The 22,369-nt window shown below is 35.2% G+C and overlaps 1 protein-coding gene across 1 annotated transcript in view; it reads left to right on the top strand.

The window, feature by feature from the left end:
* Positions 1-22,369, top strand: part of UNC13C (unc-13 homolog C) — a 569,448-nt gene that overhangs the window by 203,873 nt on the left and 343,206 nt on the right. The window contains exons 5-6 of the mRNA XM_042988813.1: positions 1,219-1,290; positions 19,171-19,390. Coding sequence (XP_042844747.1) covers positions 1,219-1,290; positions 19,171-19,390 — 292 coding nt within the window. The remainder of the gene's footprint in view (positions 1-1,218; positions 1,291-19,170; positions 19,391-22,369) is intronic.

The following is a 22,369-nucleotide window of genomic DNA, read 5'->3' as shown; positions in this document are numbered from 1 at the left end:
GTTTATTTAACATCATTATACTCTTTTCTCACCTTTCTTATGTCTAATTATTTACACTTTGTTTCCTCTGACACTTGGGATCTTCAGGCCATGGTAAGTGATTTTCAATTTAATATTTTCTATATTTCTGAATGTATGTTGCACTTACTCATGGGATAAAAGATGGGGAAATAAAAAGAGACAGAAGACTGAGAAATTTGGGTTCTGCAAGAATTTAACATCTAGTTCTATTCTGAAAGATACACAAAATTATATACACAACAGATATGAATACAGACTAAAATAGAATGCAAACATAATTTTAGAGACAATAGTTGTCAGAAATGGAAGATCATCTTGGCTAATTCCTTGGACGTAATCTCTCTATAGGTTTACACAGAAGGGGTGGTGATGGATGGATAGTGACTTCCTCACTGAGGATTGCTGAACTTTTATCTGAGTTTATGGCTTTGTAGCTCCAAGGAGATAGATTTAAGACCAGGTGCAAAATCCCATTGTAACTTCCCTTTGTTCCTAATGAGATAACATATTAAACATTCCCATCTAAAACTTCGGGTTTCCAAAGTTCTCTACAGTTCTGCTGAGTGTATTATATCACACACATTTCAGGTAGGAGATATAATGGTTCTGTTTTATGGTAGGGAAACAAAAGGGACTTGACTTTTATTTAAAATTACTTATGTTACCAACATTGAGTTAAGAAAACCAATCTGGGTATAATGGTTCTCACCTGATAAAATGAACACTTAGGAAAAATATACTGCTTAGATATGAAAGAATATTCCAGGGAACTGTGAACAACTCAAGGATCATCTAACACCTGTGATTTGGGGCCGTCACACAGATCATCTAGCTCTGCACCAGTGGCCATGTTTTATGAAGAAATGTGATCATGATCACCTTGAGGAAAAACAAAGTTAGAGAAGTCTCTTGCTAACATGGATACCTGGGGCTGATCAGTCTGCCTTGCTGGACCTCAGTTTTCTCATCAGTTAAATGTAAGGGTTGGGTCTGATTATATAAGGGGATTGTATCAGCTTTAATGTTCCATGATTTCACATTCTGGATGAACTAGCTGACTACTGAAAATGGCAGGTGCCTATTGACTAAAACATGAACAGTGATAGGTTATATTCTTACATTTTCACATGTTGTTGAACAATATGTACTTAGCATCCACCTCATGTGCCAATAACTCCTAAATTCTGTTTATTTTAGACTCTGGCTGCCCGGAAATCTGGACTCTCCCTGGCTATGGTCATTAGGACATCTCTAAACAATGAGGAACTGGTAGGTGCAGAGTCGATTGCTATGTATTGATATAGTCCAGGGGAAGGCAATTCTGATCAAGCCACTCAGTTGTAATGTTGATTCCAAAATTCCAGAAATAACTGGCAACACGGGGAAAGTCTGACCCTAAACAAATTTCATCCAGACCTCAACTTCATTATCATACAGATTATCCTCTGTTGATCAAACATGCATGCGCCTCTCCGTCTTTACAAATGTTATTCGGTCCTAATGCATTTTACCTGTAATTCTCCCCTTGAGAAAAATCCTGCTACATTTTTATATGATTCAAATTTTGCCTCCCTTCTGAGGCTGTCCCAAACATCTTTCTCCCCTTGTGGCTGAATTTTCAGCTTCCTCCTTTGAGCTTTTTCTAGCATTTAATCACAACCTCCATACTGTAGTATAGCAAAAGTGAAGGTTGCTTGGGGTGAGTCCCATCTGTACCAGTAAATTAGCATTGTTACACCTGGCATTTTATCTAACTTCTCTGAGTCGATTTCTCTCATCTGTATAGTGAGGTAATAAGACAAATTATTAAAGGAGTGGATGCATTTTTAACACTTGGCACTGCTTAGAGTATAGTAAAACATAAATGCAAGCTGCTGGTTTTATTATTTTTGTAAGCAATTAACTTTATTATTTTGCATAAACCTTTGCTTTTAGACTGCTTTCTTGAGGGTAGCATTGTGTCCTGTTTTTTTGCTCTTGTTAAATACTTTCACCCCTATTGCTTAGTACATTATCTGACATGAGGTATATACTTTGTAAATTCTTGTTGTATGAAAGAACCAACTGGTTAGAAAATACAAGTATACTCCAATATCTAGGTCAGGAATTCTTAAATTTGGCTCATTAGAGTCACCTGTGGTAGCTTTAAACCATGCACATGCCTGGGTCTAGCTCCCAGTGGTTCTGATTTAATTGGCTTCAGATGTGGCTTGGGTCGAAAGGGATTTAAAAAAAATTTTAGGCGATTTTAACGTGGAGTGGATGTTGTGCTGTGGTAACTCCTTCCTGCCCAGCCAGTCTATTGGGTTTTTACTAGAGACAATTTATATGTCCTCCCTTAGGTGAACTAGTACATTCTATAGGAGTGACACTCCTATAGTCCTATAGAATGTAAAGGACTTTGTCATTCCTATAGAAGAAAAAATTTGCCACTGATAATACTTGTTTTAAATCTCTATAGACTTGGCATTTAACACCATTATTTATATGTATATTTCACAGTTTCTTCTTCTTGTCACTGTCATCTTCCACCCAGAAGCCAACCTTTACTAGATCTCTATCCCAAACTCTCCCCAGCCTAGTACATATCAGAAAAAAAACCAAAACAAAAACAAAAACCAAAAAACGTCCATTTGAATATTTGGGTGCTACAGTAAATAAAAACATTTTCTCTTGTGCCAAAGTATTAAAAAAAATGTGGCTGATTTTCCAAGGATCTTATTCTTATCTATTAGATTTATGATGACATGTAATATTTGAGTGTAGTTTGGATACAAATGAAATTAAACATCCTCTGGTACATGAAAATGCACCATATTGCTTGCTGAAACTTGAAGTGTCTAGTCTTGGGCTTTTGAGGGAGTAAGCAAGGTTGAGCGTTTTTATCATTAAACTCCTACACTATTTCTTTTTTGTACATATGGTATTTGGTCTGAACCACAAATATTCATTCGTATGAAAAGTTAATAGGAAAACGATAGAAATGAGAAGAATGCTATTACATCTTCTGCGGCCCTGGATAGGGAGCACACCTTCACTTTATGGTTAAATTAGTTATTGATCTTCTCATCCACTTAAACATACATTTATTTCTTTAGTTTCAGAAAACCTATGTAAAAGACTTTTCTGTGTGGGTGTTGGGTGGATGAATAGAGTTCATCAGCTCTCCATGAAATTCATAAAGCCCATTTCCCTGGGGCCCATATCTCAAAAAGTAAATGAAATATGACTTGTGCACAACAGGCATATTAAATGTCACTCTAGACAAGCTGTCACATTAAGTCATTACATCGGCAACTAACATAAATGCTGAAGCAAATAATTCCCACTTTTGGGTGTTGAAAACCTTCCTAGGCACCTTTAATGTGAAAGCATGAAATATGTGTCCTTTACATAAAGGAAAATGGCTTTGCCATGTGGAAAATATCACATGGTAGCACATCCGTTTTAATTAAAGAGATACATGGTAAAAAGTTCAGTCATCTCTTCCAAAGCATGAAAGGGCTCTCAAGTTTGATGTGAGATGACAGCGGGTCAGCCAGCACCACCTCTGTGGTCTCCCTGTGAGCAGTGGGTAAAGCAATGCCAGGTGCCCCCATCTATCACCATTTCCATCTTGCCCACAGAGACCTATTGGGGCTGATTGGAAATCACAGTCTAAAAAGCCCTTAAGGACCATAGTTTCTGAACATTTCGATCTGACCTAATAACACAAGAAGGGGTAACACTCTAGTATCCCTGTATCACAACAGTAGTATTCCTGATGCTGTAGTGTTCTGCTTTGTGCTTGTTTTCACAGACTCAGTTTCCTGGGTGTGGCCCCAACAGTGGGGAATCAAATTAAAACCATTCAATAAATCACTGATTTGAGTGTCTATTATGTGTCAGGCATTGTTGCAGATTCTGAAATATGATAGTGAATAACTCTACTAAAACTCCCTGCCATCATGAGGTTTATAATACAGTGAGAAGGGAGCTGAGATACCATGTTTTGCTCCCACTATTGCTACAGGTTGTAGTGAAAGCTTCTTAACAGGTGGGAGTATTTAAATTGACAGTGTGTGATGAGGGTTATGGGACACTCGAATAGGGTGAGGGATGCAAATCACCAAGCCTGGAAGGGATTCTAGAACCCTCTTTATTCTGTCCCAGGTATTCACATCTAACTATGGTTTGGGGGCTGGTCTATTGGCTTGCTTCCAGAAGTGTCAATTCTCATGAAGTTTGGTTTATCTAGGTGAGTGGAGCTCCTTTCAATGACAAGATCCATGCCCAATGAAAGGGACTTATAAGAACTAGGTATGGGAATAATTAGATCAGATCTTGGGCCTATTTTTAGCATAATACTGGAAAGATGACATAGAAGCAGGAAGCAGGCCAGAATACCTGTGTGGTGCCTGAGGTTCAGTCAGGAAGCTGCAGGCTCACACTATGCCCAGGTACACTGACTCGGGACAGGAACAATTTCAAACCAGATAATTGAGAACTGAAGTGACAGGGGTCTGAATTTGAATTTCAGCTCGACCTCTATTATCTTTGTGAACTCATTTCTTTTCAGTACTTTTTGCCTCCCTAAGATGTGTTCACCTCGTTTGTAAAATAAAAGTAATAATACTTACTCTCCACAGTTTGTGAGAATTAAAAGAAAACATTGTCTTGCCAGCCAGAGCAGGTGGCAGAGAGGGAAGAGGAGTCGCAATGAGGTCTCTAGAGTATATGGTTTGTCCCATGCCTCCCTGTAACCTCCGCAGCTGCAGGTCAGATTCCAGGGTGTACTGATATGGAAATCCATGGTAATCACAAATTTAAAGGTGCTCTCTTGTTTGCAAGTCTTGTTATTGGTCCTGCGTCTCTCCTTCAAGAGCACAGTCTTTGGTTTGAGAGAGATAGAGCTCCACTATTTACTAGTTGTAGGAACATGGGCAAGTTACTGAAACTTTCTTGGCCTTGACTTTCTTATATTTGCTAGTTACGTAAGATTTTTCATCTGTGTTTATAAGTAAAATGCCCTGTGGTTTACTGTGTCTTTCAGCGATTTTGGCGTCAATAACCTAGCTTTGTAAAATAAGTTGGGAAGCTGTCTCTTTTCTTACTTCTCTTGAATAGTTTGTGCACAGTACGTGTTGCTATGCCTTGAAAGATGGACAAACTTGCCTCTAAAACCATTGTGTAATTTTTTTGAGAATGGATATTTGACTACTGAATCAATTTAATGTAGTAGTTCCATCCATGTTCTTTAAACATTTGTTCTTGATTCAGTTTTGATCATTTATATTTTTTCCAGAAAGTTGTCGTTTTTTTATCACCTAAAATTTCAAATTCCATCAAATTGTTCATATAATTGTATGACATAAAACTTGTGCTGGGGTGCCTGGGTGGCTCAGTCGGTTGAGTGTCCGACTTTAGCTCAGGTCATCATCTCATGGTGATGTGAATTTGAGCCCCACATCCGGGCTCTCTGCTGTCAACACACGGCCCAATTTAGATCCTCTGTACCCTTCTCTCTGCCCCTCCCCTGCTCACACAATCTGTCTAAAAAATAAACAAACATAAAAAAAAAAAAAGATTATGCCATTTTCACCTTATTTGTATTTTCTCTCTTTTTAAATCAATACTGCAAGAGATTTCTCTGGTGTTTGTTTTGTTGACTCCATATTGTTTTTTTTTTTCTATTTCATTTATTTTCTTATTTAGATTCATATTCTATTCTCTGTATTTACCGTGAACCTACTTTTCTACATAGTTCACTAATTTTGACTTTATTAACTATTGCATACACACAAAAGAATAATTACAAAATAATTGAAGAACAGTATATATACTTGTGTATCCATGACAGCTTAGGAAGAGAAAAATAAGTATTTAATAAATGATGCAATGATTAATATTTAAGTCAATTTAGAGTGTTTATTCTCCCAAAGACAAGCCATATGAACTATTATTGTTACTACATTGTATTATTTTCAGAGGACATGGAATACAAATTTAGTGATTTGCATTTAATTGACTATTTTATAGTTTGGCTCATAATTTTGTAGGTATACCACATGAGCTCTTTTTGTTGGGTACGTAAGTTTTGGGACTTCTATATTCCTGATTGATTTTCTTTCAACTTTGTTGGTAATCTTATTAATGTCTTAAATGTTTTTTCTTTAAAATATTTTCTCTATGCTATTAATACAGCTATACCAAATTGATAGATTCAGTATTTCCTTGATAGAACTTTTTTAGTCATTCTTTAAGTCTTAACATGTTTTATGTGTATCTCACATAGCTTAATTTTCTTTTTTTTTAATTTTTAATGTTTATTTATTTATATTAGAGAGAGACAGAGTGAGCAGGCAAGGGGCAGAGAGAGAGTGAGACACAGAATCTGAAGCAGGCTCCAGCCTCTCAGCTATCAGCACAGAGCCTGATGTGGGGCTATGAACCCATGAACTGTGAGATCATGACCAGAAATGAAGTCACAAGTTTAACCCACTGAGCCACCCAAGCGCCCCTCACAGAGCTTAGTTTCAATTCAATTCAAGAATTTGTCTTTTTACAGGTGAACTCAATCAATTTACATTTATGATAGTGTATTTGAGCTTAGTTCTATTCCTCTTTAAAAATATACTGTCTCTTTTTTAATTGTTTTTCTAAGGTTCTTTTGTGGAGGTTGAGTTTTACTTTCCCTCTCCTCAACAGATGAATTAAAATGATCTATACTGTTTATTTTAATATAGCAGATGTTTCCTAAATGTATCATAAATATACTTTACAATTTCTTTTATTGAAGTATAATTAACATACATTGCTATGTTAGTTTCAGGTGTATAATATTGATTTGACAATTCCGTACATTAGTCAGTGTTTACCATGATTAAGTGTCATCACCATCTGTTTCCATACAATGTTATTACAATATTATTGACTATATTCCTTGTGCTGTATTTTTTTCATTGCTGTGATTAGTTTATTTTATAGCCAGAAGTTTGTATCTCTTAATACCCTTTATTTCACCCATCTCCCCACCCACCTCCACTTGGAATCATCAGTTTCTTCTCTTTAAGAGGAACAAGGTAGGGGTGTCTGGGTGATTCAGTCAATTAAGCCTCTGACCTCAGCTCAGGTCATGGTCTCCTCCCTCATGGGTCTGAGCCTCACATTGGGCTCTCTGCTGTCAGCACAGATCCTGCTTCGTATACTCTATCCCCCTCTGCTCCTCCCCTGCTCTCAGTTTCTCTCCCTCTCTTAAAAATAAATAAATAATTAAAAAATTTTTTTAAAGAGAAACGATGTGTGGTTTTGTTTTAGTATGTTCATTTGTGTTTTTTTTTATTGTCATCATTTTTTTAAAAAGTTTTTAAATTCCAGTTAACCTACAGTGTAATATTCGTTTCAGATGTGTAATACAGTATTCAACACTTCCCTGCATCACCTGGTGTTCATCACAGGTGCACTCCTTAATCCTCATCACCTATTTAACCCATCGCCTCCAATACCCCCGTTAACTGTCAGTTCTCTACAGTTAAGAGTCGGTTTCTTGGTTTGCATCTCTCTCTCTCTCTTTTATATTTTTGGAAGACAGAGACAGAGTATGAGTGTGGGAGGGGCAAAGAGAGAGGGAGACAGAGAATCTGAAGCAGGCTCCAGGCTCTGAGCTGTCAGCACAGAGCCCAATATGGGGCTGGAACCCACACACCATGAGATCATGACCTGAGCCAAAGTCGGACACTTAACCAACTGAGTCACCCAGGTGTCCCATGCCTCTCTTTCTTCTTTTGTTCCTTTGCTTATTTTAATAAATTCCACATATGAATGAAATGATATGGTATTTGTCTTTCTTTGACTTATTTCACTTAGTACAAAGTCTTATAAGTCCATTCATGCTGCTGCAAATGGCTAGATCTCATTCTTTTTTATGGACAAGTAATCCCTTATGTGTGTGGGTGTACATATCTGTCTGTGTATACCACTCTTTTGTGCATTTATTAAAGTTGCTTTCATTTCTTGACTATGGTAATAATGCTGTAATGAATATGAGTGTATATATCTTTTCAAATTAGTGTTTTCTTTCTTTCTTTTTTTGTTTTGTTTTGTGAATATCCAGTAGTGGAATTACTGGATCATATGAATAGTTTCATTTTTAAATTTTGAGGAACCTCCATACTGTTTTCCACAGTGGCTCCACCAACTTACGTTCCCACCAATAGTGCATGAGGGTTCTCTTTTCTCCACATCCTCACCAACACTCATTTCTTGTTTTTGATACAAGCCATTCTGACTGGTGTGAAGTGATCTCACATTATGGTTTTGATTAGCCCTGATGGATGGTGACGTAAGGCATCTTTTCATGTGTCTGTTAGCCATCTGTATGTCTTTTTTGGAAGAATGTCTATTCGGATCCTCTGCTCATTTTTTTAATTGGATCGTTTGGTTTTGGTATTGAATTATAGAAGTTCTTTATATACTTTGGATATTAACCGCTTGGATATATCATTTGCAAATATCTTCTCTCAGTAGGTCATCTTTTTGTTCTGTCAATGGTTTCCTTTGCTGTGCAAAACCTCTTTATTTGGGTGCAGTCCCAATAGTTTATTTTTACTTTTTTTCCCCTTGTCTCAAGAAACATACATAAACATATTGTTAAAGTTGATGTCCAAGATAATACTGCCTGTGTTTTCTTTCAGGAGGCTTATGGGTTCAAGTCTCAAATTAGGTCTTTTTTTTTAATTTGTTTGTTTACTTTTGAGAAAGAGAGAGAGAGGATCCCAAGCAGGCTCTGTGCTGTCATCGCAGATCCCATTGTATGGCTCAAACTCATGAACCATGAGATCATGACCAATTGAGTCACCCATGCATTACTAGGTCTTTTTTTTAATATTATTTTTTAACATTTATTTATTTTGAGGGAGAGAGAGACAGAGTGTGAGCAGAGAAGGGGCAGAGAGAGGGAGACACAGAATCTGAAGCAGGCTCCAGTCTTTGAGCTTTCAGCACAGAGCCTGACGTGGGCCTTGAACTCACGAACCCTGAGACCATGACCTGAGCCAAAGTTGGATGCTTAACCGACTGAGCCACTCAGGCACCCCTTAATGTTTATTTATGTTAAGAGGAAGAGTGTACACGTACATGCGTGGAGAGGCAGAGAGGTTGACAGAGAATCCCAAACAGGTTCCTCCTCACTGTCAGTGCGGAACCTCACAAGCCCTGAGATCATGACCTGAAATAAAACTTAGACGCTTAACCCACTGAGCCACCCAGGTGCCCCTCACATTCAGGTCTTTAAATTGGTTGTGTGCATGATATAAAAAAGTGGTCCAGTTTTCATTCTTTACATGTAGCTGTCCAGTTTTCCCATCATCTCTTATTCAAGAGACTATTTTTTCCCATGGTATATTCTTTCTTTCTTTGTCATAGATTGCGTTTATAGTTGTGGGTTTATTTTAGAGCATTTTTCCTGTTGTATTGTTCTAGGTGTATGTTTTTGTTCCAGTACCATACTGTTTTGATTACTAGTTTTGTAGTGTATCTCCAGCTTTGTTCTTCTTTCTCAAGATTGCTTTGGTTATGTGAGGTCTTTTGTATTTCCATACAAATTTTAGGATTATTTTTTCTAGTTCTGTGAAGAATGCTATTGCTATTTTGATAGAGATTGTATTGAATCTGTAGTCTGCCTTGGGTAGTGTGGACATTTTAAAAATATTCCAATCTATGAGCATGATACATCTTTCCATTTGTGTCATCTTCAAATTGTTTCAACAATATCTTGTAGTTTTCAGAGTATGGGCTTTTCACCTTCTTGGTTAAATTTATTCTTGGTGCAATTGTAAATGAGATTGTTTTCTTAATTTCTCTTTTTGATATTTCATTATTAGTGTATAGAAACACAACAGTCTTCTGTATGTTAATTTTGTGCAACCTTTACCAAATTATAAGTGTTAATATTTTTTTTGATGGAGACTTGAGGATTTTTTATATATAGTATCATGTTATCTGTCAATAGTGACAGTTTTACTTCTTTCTTAGCAATTTGGAGGCTTATTTATTTATTTATTTTTCTTTTCTTTTCTTTTTTTTTCTGATTGCTGCAGCTAGAACTTCCAGTACTATGTTGAATAAAAGTGGCAAAAGTGGACATCCTTATCTTATTCCTGATCTTAGAGGAAAAGTTTTCAGTTTCCCACCATTGAGTATGATGTTAGCTGTGGGTTTTTCATATATGGCCTTTATTGTGTTGAGGTATGTTCCCTCTAAACCCACTTTGAGAGTTTTTATCATGAATAGATTTTGTATTTTGTAAAATGCTTTTTCTGTATCTATTGACATTATATAATTTTTTTATTATTCCTCTTGTTAATGTGATGTATCACATTGATGGATTTATAAATATTAAACTACCCTTGCATCCCTGGAATAAATCTTACTTAAGCATGGTGAATCATTTTTTTAATGTATTGTTGAATTCAGGTTGCTAAAATTCTGTGAGGATATTTGTATCTATGTTCATTAGAGATACTGGCCTGCCATTTTCTTTTCTTTTTCTTCCTTTGTTTCTTTGGGTTTTTTTTTTGTTTGTTTGTTTTTGTTTGTTTGGGGGTTTTTTTTTTTTTTGGTAGTATCTTTGTCTTCAAACTTTAAAGTTAATAACTCTGTCCTGAAAATAAAAAGATCCAAAAATTCTTAAGCTCTCATTACTAGCCTCAATGATAACATTAAATAAAAGGTAAGTCGAAATGTCATATCAGAAAATGGTCTAAAAACTGCAAGTTTGTAGCCCATAGAGTTTAACTGGATCATCCTTTGGGTTTCCGTGGAATCAGCTTTCATAATTCTGGTAGTAAGTTCCTTTTTTTCCCCTCAAGCACCTGGAGAATCTATTTCATTTTAACGCTTTTACATATTAAACTATTTTTTCTCAACGCTTCATTATATCAACTCAATCTGCCACATTGACAGATCAGTTTTCCAGCATGTAAAACAAATACATTATTGATGCTAGAGTACTATTGGGAGTATCATTGAGATAACAAATAGAAAGCACTTCAACCATTTTAAACATATAAGTGTGTAGTAAATATTGTAGTTTTTATCATAATCTGTGTTTACCATACCACTTTCCATGGCTCCATGACTGGCTTTGCTTGGTTACACAAGAGGACAGTGAAAAGGGTTCCTTTTAACAGAGATGACCTCCTTTCCTCTCTTATTTCTACAATATCCTAGCCCATCTTTCTAATTTCATGGTCTCTGTCAAAAGATTATCTGTATCTATCCCAAGTGGTAAAAAAAAAAAAAAAATAGACTTTCCATCTTAAAATGGTAAAAGTTACTCTCCAGTGAATGAATTCATATTTGTTTTAGTCTCTTATATTTAATAAATTACTCATCTCATACTACCTTTATTATTGTATACACTTTTTTATTGAGGTATATTTGACCTATAACATATTAGTTTCCAGTGTACAACATAATTAATTAATATTTTTATATATGTGAAATAATCACCACAGTAAGTTTAGTTAACTTCCATCACCCAAACACAGTTTCATTTTTTTCTTTGTTGTGATAATTTTTATGATCGACATTTTTCAAATGCACAGCACAGTATTAACTATGGTCACCATAGTGTATATTATAATCCCATGACTTACTTGTTTCATAACTAGAAATTTACACCTTTTGACCCCATTCACAAATTTTACCTACCATCCTCTGCCTCTGGCAATCACCAGTCCATTGTCTGTATCTGTGAGCTTGGCTTTTTGCTTTTGCTTTTGTTTTTGTTTCTGTTTTCTTAGATTCTACGTGTAAGTAAGATCATACAGTATTCATCTTCCTGTGGTCTAGTTCACTTAGCATAATGTTCTCAAGATCCAACCATGTTGTTGCATATGGCAAGATTTTACTCTCTTATAGCTGAATTACATTCTATTATACACACACACACACACACACACACACACACACACACATTTTCTTCTCCATTCTAATGACACTTAGGTTGTTTCTGTGTCTTTACTGTTGAAAATAATGCTTCTGTTAACATGGAGGTATATGTTCAAATTAATACTTTTATTCTCTTTGGATAATTACCCAGAAGTGGGATTTCTGGGTCATATGGTAGTTCTATTTTTAATTTTTAATTTTTTGTGGTAATTCCATACTGTTTTCCATTTAAATTCCCACCAACAGTGCAGAAGTGTTCCCTTTTCTCCAAATCCTTGCCAACACTTGTTATTGTTTGTGGTTTTAATACTGCCTTTCTTTTTTTTTTTTTTAATATTTTTATTTGTTTTTGAGACAGAGCATGAGCAGGGGAGGGGCAGAGAGAGAGGGAGACACAGAATCTGAGGCAGGCTCCAGGCTCCGAGCTGTCAGCACAGAGCCTGATGCGGGGCTTGAACTCACAGACCGTGAGATCACGACCTGAGCTGAAGTCGGACGCTCAACCGACTGAGCCACCCAGGCGCCCCAATACTGCCTTTCTAACAGATGTAAGGTGTTATCTCTTGGTTTTGATTTGCATCTCTCTGAAGATTGTTGATAGTGAATATATTTTCATGTACCTTTTAGCCATACCTATGTCTTATTTGGACAAATATCTGTTCAGATCCTCTGCCCATTTTTAAATCAGTTTGTTTTCTAGCTATTGAGTTGTATGAGTTCTTTATATATTTTGGATATTATTCCCTTGTCAGATACATGATTTGCAAATATATTCTTCTATTCAGCATATTGTCTTTTCATTTTTTTATGGTTTCTTTTACTGTGAAGAAGTTTTTTAGTTTAATGTTTTTAGTTTAATGTAGCTCCACTTATTTTTGCTTTTTGTGTCAAATCCAAAATACATCGTCACCAAAACCAATGTCAAGGAGCTTATCCCCTATGTTTTCTTCTAGGAGCCTATGGTTTCAGGTCTTATATTTAAGTATTTAATTAATTTCTTATTAATCTTTTTGTGTATCTTATAAGATCATGGTTCAGTTTGATTCCTTTGCATGTGGCTGTTCAGTTTTCCCAGCACATCTCTTAAAGAGAGACTGTCCTTTCCCCATTGTATATTCTTGGCTCCTTTGTCATGAATTAATAGAACATATATGTGTGGGTTTATTTTGAGGCTCTGTTCTGTTCTTTTGATCTATGTGTCTGTTTTTATGCAGTACAATGCTGTTTTGATTATGGTATCTTTGTAATATAGTTTGGAATCAGGGAGAGTGTTGCCTCTAGTTTTTTTTTCCTTGAGATTGTTTTCTCTGTTCACGATTTTGTGGTTCCATGCAAATTTTAAGTTTGCTGGTTCTATTTCTGTGAAAATTGCCATTGAAATTTTCATAGGGATTGTGTGGAGCCTATGTATTGCTTTGGATAACATGAACATTTTAATGATATTTTTCCAACCCATGAGCATGGAGTATCTTTCATTCATTTGTGTCTTCTCTGATTCTTTTGCTAATATTTTATACTTTTCAATGTATAGATCTTTCATCTCCTTGGTTATATTTGCTTCTAGGTATTTTATTCTTTTTGATGCAAGTGTAAGTTAAATTCATTTCTTCATTTCCCTGACGATTTGTTATTTATGCATAGAAATGAAGCACATCTTAGTGTATTGATTTTATATTCTACAAATTTACTGAGTTTATTTATTCTAAAAGTTTTTGGGTGGAGTCTTTAGAACTTTATATAATTACATTCACAATTTCATTGAAAGTTTGAATTGAAGAAAAGTGATACAGTACATGACAAATCTGTCCTAATTTGTTTCCAGGTTGTGTTTTCTGTCATAATAGGTCTGTGTTATTTTGAACTCTTCTTTAATTATTGTATCCTCTTCTTTATCATTATTCACTCTCTTTATTTGGACTTACTAAGTCACTTAGCTCAATGATAATTAGTGTCTGTTAAAAAACAATGTAAGTAATACAAATTATTCACATTTTTCCAAGGATAGGCACATAACTTTTGGTGTCTTCACTTTTCTGGTACAAAATTTTACCTGAATAACTTTAACTTCTACAGTCAGTCTTATGTGATGATTGTCCTCGTGAGTAAATCAGACCCGAAATTAGGCTGTTTTTATACTCACAAACTTCTTATGCCATTGTTCTGTCTTCTTGTTTATAACAAATTTCAAAGGTCACATTGTACATAATATTTGCTCTGCAAATATTTCTGATGCTTTTGTACAGAAAGAGTGAAATGATACCTACAGGACAGCAAATAGATTTTTTTCCCCAAGGTACATGAATAATGCTTCAAAACAAGAAGCATATTTTTTCTTGTAGTTATCAAAATGTGATTTTTTTTGAGAATAGGAAAATCATGGTTTACAAAATCCCATGAGGAAACCCACAGGATGATGAGAAGATAGAACTTTATTAGTTCAGTCACTGGTTAACATGGTAGAGGAAAAAGAGAACAGGTGTATGGCAAATGGAGATAGACATGCTTTGTTCCTATTGTATTAACATTTGGTTGATTGGAATATTGATTGTCTCAAAACACTAGTCATTGCCTTTGGCAGGAAGCCTGAATGCTTTATTTATTGGGCTCATTTTAATTTTCTCATATAGTTATGTAGAAAAGACAATTCATTTTTTTTGTGTGTGTCCTAATTGTTCAGAAAGTGACATATTATAGCATTTCACCCAAGATTATAGTTTATTAGAGGACAGATTTTTAACAAAATCATTGTTTAGGATATGAGCATCCTTCCCTTTGTAATCTGTAATCTGTATTTGGCTAAAGAGGTTTATCAGAGCCAAAGCATTTCCTACCCTCATTTCTACAGATAAAACAGTGTCTTCACAAAGTAAAAGTCACCTTCTTTTTTCTTCAGTCAGTTCAGTAATATAAAACTGATGTTTACAGGTTTTATTCCTAATTGCATAAGTCTTACATTCTGTATATAAATAGAAAAAAATCCTCGGAGAACACAAATCAAACCATGACTAACTTTCAAATATTAAATTGAGTAACTTTTTGTTTGTTTTTTTAGTGCTTTTTTGTTTTATAAATTGTTTCCACAGTGAGCATGCATTTTGATATAATTAGAAAATACATACTGGAAAGTGACATCTGAGATTGGTGGTTGTTGTTGTGGCTGCTTTGTTTTGTTTTTATTTAGAACGGAGGAAAAGCCAGCAATGTGGTTTGCCAGTGATAATTATTTTATTTTGTAAGTAACTTCCATGAAGTATTGAGCATGATTTACAAAAGCTTTGTGACTTTTAAAAGAGGGGGAAATAAAGAACATATATACACATCCATAAATACCAGCATCCATTGTCTTTTGTCGTATAGAAACAAGAGTCTTCTCTTGGATGTAAAATGCAACTTGGTCATACAGTGAATGAAAGAATATTTTAAAAAATGAAAATATATTTTAGAAAGTATTAAATGTTTATTGTGGAAGATTTGGAAATTTTAGAAACCTTTATAATAGATTAGCAGCAAGTCTTCTCTTTTGCTGAATTCATTCTGTCCTTGTTTCCTAATCCCATTAGATTAGGGCTCTGCTTGTTCTTGGCATCATCTTCTCTACATATCTGGATTTACGTAGGCCAGAAACTCTCCCCAGATAACATACACAGTCTCATCCTTTCATATTAGTGAGGATCCTGTTTATTAACTCTACTTAATTATCTATCTGTTTAATGTACTACATAAAAAAAAAAATCTCTTCCTTTTAAGGCAATTTCACAGTCTCATCCTTTCATATTAGTGAGGATCCTGTTTATTAACTCTACTTAATTATCTTTCTATCTGTTTAATGTACTACATAAAAAAAAAATCTCTTCCTTTTAAGGCAATTTCTAATAGTTACAAACTCCCATCTGTCATGTTCAGTGGCTAATTCTGGGGCTTCTCCTTGTTTTATTCAGTTTTTCATACCCTATCTTTTTTGTCTTATTCCACAGAACTCTTTTATTTTTGGTCCTTTTTATAATCTTGTTTGGTCTGGTCGGTCTTCGCTAACTAAGAAAGTACCTTATTTTCCCAGGATGCAATATTCTTGTGAGAGTAAGAATCCCTTATAAGGTATATTTGTACATGCTTTCCTAGCTAATCATTTCCTGAGTTTCTGAACTGACCATCCTTACATCTTATACTTTGCTTCAGTAAGAACTGTTTCCATATGTCATTTATTCTAATTTTCAGCTTTGATAGACATGCTCATATCCCCAAAATCACAAGTGAAAAAGATACATATTATCATTTCTGTCAGACTGAGGATATATACCTTGTAGTGAAGTATACAATATTTTCTCCAGCTTCTCCATCTTTTAAATGTTCAATTTGTTTTAATGCCCCATTCAGTTGATTTTCAGTGTGTTATCTAGTAAATTTTCAATGTTACTATCGTGTGTTTTTTTTTTTTAATTAGCTTCATTCTCTTTTTATGAAATGGATCATGGCTCTTTAAACCCAACCAAACAAAACATTTCAATGAAAACTTCTCATCTGTTTACTTAGAACTGTCTTTTATTTGGTTTTCTCCAGTATGTTTAATTTTTTAGGAACTCTTCCTTAAATTTATTACTCCTGCTATAGCTTAAGAATGTAGAGGACTGACTATATATAATTTGAATTCAATGAAAAAGATAATAGTCACAGGGTATTAGATAAAATGTATGAACCATTTACTTAACCTTAAAACATGTAGATAAGTTCATGTTCAAAACAACCCTTTACCCAACCCTACTTTCTAAGTTGGTATGTTTTTCTTTACTTGTATTCATTAGCAGACTATTCCCACCTAGTGTTCTATTTAGTTAGAATTACTTTCCCCTACTAAGGGAAAAACAAATTACCTGATGTGATTGCAAATATAACTAAATTCCGCACTTGTTTTTTAGCTAAACCAAAAAGCTACATTATATGCGCACGCGCACACACACACACACACACACACACACACACACACACCCTGAGCCCAGCTAGAACAGGAAACTGTCTATGGATGGCTGATTGAAAATCTGTTATGCCAAAGTGAATTGTTCAATTCAGTTTAATGATATTGATAATAATACTCTGCTAAGCTGTGCAGGGGAAGCAAAGATGAATTATACATCGTTTTAATTCTCTTAACAGAACTCTTAACAGTTATTTTGCAAGACGACATCTTCATTATGAAATGAGGCCAAAGATTACTTGGGTGAGGCTCTATTGAAAGGATGGATCCAGTTGTTTGTATAAACCCTAATATGGGGGTCCCCCACTTGAATAATTCCTCTATTTGATCACACTCCTGTTCTCTAGACTCACATGAAGTATAAAAGTATAAAAAGCTTCAGCCAGACCCTCATGTAGTAGCAAGGCTGGATCTTGCTGTTCAAAAGTTAGAAAAAAATTTAGTAAAGCTTAACTCCCTGCAGGGAATATTCCAGTACCGTTACCAAACATATTCTGGGAAAACACACCATGAGGGGAATATACTAATAAAGGGAAATATGCTGTTACCGTACTGTGGAATTGAAGAATAATGGAAAGTTGCCCATTTCAACACTGTGGGAAGGTATTCTGAAATTAGACTTAAAGATTATTAATGCAAAATATAAATGTTTCATGTAAATGCTAGGCTCCTACTGGATTTATGTAAATATCCATTCATTATGTATCAGGAAGTTTTGTGAAATTATTTGTAAATGTAACTTCAGAGTGATAGTCTTTCTTTTAAGAAGATACCTGCATTGTTATATATGGAAAGCACAGAGAAGTACTGATCCAAACAGGTCTTTTTCCTATCAACCTAGGATGGTTTCTGGAAAATCCAGTATCAATACTAATACTTAATATTTATTTAGTATTTTGAAGTCTGTGGAATACATTTGTTACTATCATACAATTTGATCTTCAAAATAATATTGCAGATAGGTAGATAGGGGAGGAAAGTAAGGTTTGTAAGTCTCTGTGGATTACCATACTTCTAAGTGGAAGAACATTCCCACAAAATATGTGTCATATCCCTACTATGTGTCAGAGACAATGATTGGCACTAAGGAGAGAAATATCGATGACGGGCCCTAAATATGTCCTGAAGAAGCCCATATTAAATTTCATTGAATGGCCCTATGCTAGGGAACTCAGGTCTCCTCTGTCTACTCATTCAGTGAATTTTTCTACCCCACCAGTGGCTTGTCACTGAGAATCCTTCCATGTGTTGTAAAAACTTATCTCCCTTTAAGATATTACCATTACCATGGGAGAGTCGCATGTAAGTTTTACCTGCTACTAGTGCTCTCTTATTAATTAGTTGGTGACCTTGTTCTTAAAGGATAGGCAATGAAAACAGTCCCTTGTAGAAGGAATTATAGAATGAGCATTCTTTGGAGCTGGGAAGTGTTGAAAGGTCTGGGAGAGTACAGAGTCACGGAAGAGATACTGCTGTAGGATGCAAAAGAGAGGTGGGGATGTTTCTGGAGCATTAAGTCAGCATTTAGAATGCTTTGAATCTACTTAACAATCTTACCAAGAACCAGTTTAAACCAAGGATAGCTATTTAAAGATGTGTGTGTATGTGTACATGCTCACACATATATATATGCGCGTGTGTGTATATATATATATATATATATACACACACACACACACACACATATATTATGTATGTGTGTTATATATATAATATATATAATATATATAATATATATAATATATATAATATATATAATATATATGTTATAATGTATATAAAATATACCATATATTATACCTATGTTATATATGTATATACAATATATATGTATATATTAATATTTCTTAGGCACCAATATTAAGACAGAGACTAGGTTATGCTCCAATGACTGATATAGCAATGAGCAAGAATTTCATAATCCTTCACTTCATGGAGTCCACAGTATAGCAGGGGTGTGGATATTATCAAGTAATTAGAGCTTCTTGCTGCTATGAAAGAAGCTTGCACAACAGTGGAACCCAGTCCAGTCTGGGATGTAAGGGAGTTCTTTGTGTTCACATGACAAATTGGACCCTAGAACGCTGAGAAAAGAATAGTGAGCAGAGTTCTTGTCATTACTTAAATCAATAATTAAGGGGCTCTTTCAAAATAATATTTTCAGGGAAAAATGATAAAATAGTTTGTTATTTGTTGAAATCCTTGAAATACAGAGTTAGCTGACATTGAAACTTATCTCATCTTTACAGAAAATACATGTCTTCAAGAAGACCTTGCAGGCACTGATCTACCCCATGTCCTCCACCACCCCTCACAATTTTGAGGTCTGGACGGCAACAACACCCACCTACTGTTACGAGTGTGAAGGGCTCCTGTGGGGCATTGCCCGGCAAGGCATGAAGTGTTTGGAGTGTGGAGTGAAATGCCATGAAAAGTGTCAGGACCTCCTAAATGCTGACTGTTTGCAGAGTGAGTACCTACTTAGGCTAAAGACATGTATGCATAACCTACATGCTTTCATATTAGGCCTCTGCAGTTCTTGCTGGTTTTCAGTAATTCCACCCCCTACCCCTCCTACTTCACAAAGATTCACATACCACCCATGACATTATATTGTTGATGCTGTGTTCCCATAGTGCCAGGCTCTGACTTAGATTCCTCAGAATGACCAATTTCATGCTTGTCCAGTAGAAAACTTGAAAGTGTCTTCTGATCTGTTTGGTTACTTCCATCTCTTAATAGCCCTGTGTAGAAAGTGGGAGTGTGTCAAGTTATGTTCCTCAAACAAGGACTAAAGCACACCCTTGTAAAATATATTTTTAATATTTATTTCTTTTTGAGAGAGAGAGAGAAAGAGAGAGAGAGAGAGAGAAGGGCACAGAGAGAGGGAGACACAGAATCCAAAGCAGGCTCCGGGCTCTGAGGTGTCCTCACAGAGCCCGATGCAGGGCTCAAACTCATGAACAGTGAGATCATGACCTGAACCAAAGTCAGTTGCTTAACCGACTGAGCTATCCAGGAACCCCAGAAGGCACACCCTTGTGATTACAATAATCTGAATTCTTTTCCAAACCTATTTGGTATCTTGGAACCAAAGGCTTCATTTTTCTCCACCAAATGAACAGGAATAATAAAATTTATCTCAGAGGTTTATAGGGAAGACAAAATGAAATAGTCTTTGCTAAGAATTTGGCGAATAGGAGATGCTCAGTGAATATTAATGGTTTCCTCATCCTTTTACACTTCTGTATAGATACATATCACTTCAACCTTTATTAAAATTTATCTTAAATTTTCCATTTCCAAAAGAAATTATTTATACTAATATTTTATATTAGGTCCAGTAATGCCAAAACATCACAGTCTAAGATATATATTATTGACTTCACTCCTGCATTGATTTGGTTGTGGCTGCTGGCCTTAAATTACTAAAACAAAAACAAGACAAACAAAACATATCACCAAAGAAATGTACTTAAACATGTACTTTCATTTGCAAACATTTTTTTTTTATGACTAAATATTGTCCCCTCTGTTTACTGTTTATATGGATATAACCAATGGATAGAGTCCATGGGCTTCCTAAACTTGAGGGGGATCAGACAAAAATGTCAAAATAAAGATTAAATCACAAATGCTGTCACTTTTGGTTTTGTAGTAAGTCATACTCATTCTACAGTTTTCTCTCCTTTATTAGTATTCTTCCTACACAGTCAAAGCTATCAGATCAAATGGAGGCTGTTAATGGTAATGAATGCATTTTTTTTTTTTTTTCAGAATAGGTAGTGTGTCTTTGAAAAAAAAATCTAGGAATAACTGCTTAAAAGGAAGGGGGATGGACTCAATACTAAGCTAATTTTCATAATCTCATAATCCAATTAGAATTGAGTCTACTTATTTAAAAAGTGAATTGTAAACAGGCATCTTAAGAAATCAGCCTATTAGGGTGGTGACGTTTGAGAAAACAGAAATATTGTCATCCAGAAACAAATGGCTTGAGGGGCACCTGGGTACCTCAATTGGTTTAAACATCTGACTCTTGATTTTGGCTTAGTTCATGATCTCAAGGTTCATGAGATCGAGCCCCATGTTGGCCTCTGTGCTGACAGCAGAGATCCTGCTTGGGATTGTCTCTTTCCCTCTTTCTGCCCCTTGCCAGCTCTCTCTCTCTCTACCAAAATAAATAAATAAATTTATAAAAACAAAGGACTTGAATATATTAATGAAAAGGTGTATATTATACCTCAGAAATTAGCTGATTTTTCTTTCAGTGTTTTAGAGACTAAACATGTCACCCATTCTTTAGATTTTAGAAGCATCTTTATAATCTATATCCATTCTTAAGATGTGTTGGTGGATATTGGTTAAATTAAGCAAGTTTTTCTATGGGGTTATATATTAAACTCATACGTTATAAATTTGAAGATACTTTAAAATGTGCATGTAAAATAAAAAATATTTGCGAAAAATTAGGGTGGGTATGAATGGTCCAGGAAGGCAATATTTTCTTTAGTAATACCTCCATACTCTTTCCCTAAAATCCACACTCGCATTGAACAGAAAGAAGCTTTGCCAAGTATATGAATTCAACGTCACGCCTTTCCACAATAACTATCAATATAATTTGAAAATTTCCCTACAGAATCTGTGACATTTCCTTAAGAAAATTCTATTTTCATTGTGTTAAGCAAGAATTTTGCGCTGGTGGCACACCCTGTGTAAAATAATTCCATGTATGCCTACAATGGAAGAAAAGGACAGAGTTAAAAGAAAAAAAAAAGGAAATCAGAGTTGGAAGGTCTAGTCTAGCTAATATAGCCTCCTATAAAAATGAGGATGTTCTATGATTTCTTTCTCAAAATGGTCAATCTGTTTGAACACCTCTAGGAAGAATTTAACACCTTGGCAGGAACTTAATTCATCACTAGAAAATTCCTGTGTATAAATTACAGCTTGAATCAGGCCCTGCCTCCTGGTAACTTTTACTCTTTAAACTCCTATTCTTTAATGTTACCAATGGAGGGTAAATATTTAATATATGTACTTCAATTGTATATGACAATTTTTCAAATACTTGTCTTTTTCAAATAATAGTCTTCTTCAGGTTTGTAGACCCTTATTATTTTGGTAGTTTTTTTTTTTTTTTCTGAAGACATTGAGTCTGTCAACATAGACACACACAAATACTCAGAATGAAAACAAAACAAAGCAAAAAAACACTTTACATGTGGTCTGACTAGTGATCCATGCCAAGGAGAGGATATGCAAAGTTACTTCAAATTCATTTGAGTTTGGTGTCTCATTCCTATCCAATCTTGTGTCCATGATTTATACGCTTGCAGTCAAGTGGAATGAGACCAGGTGATTGAAAACCCCACTCACTGCTCCAGTATTTTCTCACAGAGAAGCATGGAAATGTCAGATAAGTTCCCCCAAACAGCCTCACCT

This window comes from Panthera tigris, chromosome B3, assembly GCF_018350195.1.
Source record: "Panthera tigris isolate Pti1 chromosome B3, P.tigris_Pti1_mat1.1, whole genome shotgun sequence".
NCBI lineage: Eukaryota > Metazoa > Chordata > Mammalia > Carnivora > Felidae > Panthera > Panthera tigris.
Note: the sequence above shows the minus strand (reverse complement) of the source record. Positions and strands in the feature narration are given on the sequence as shown.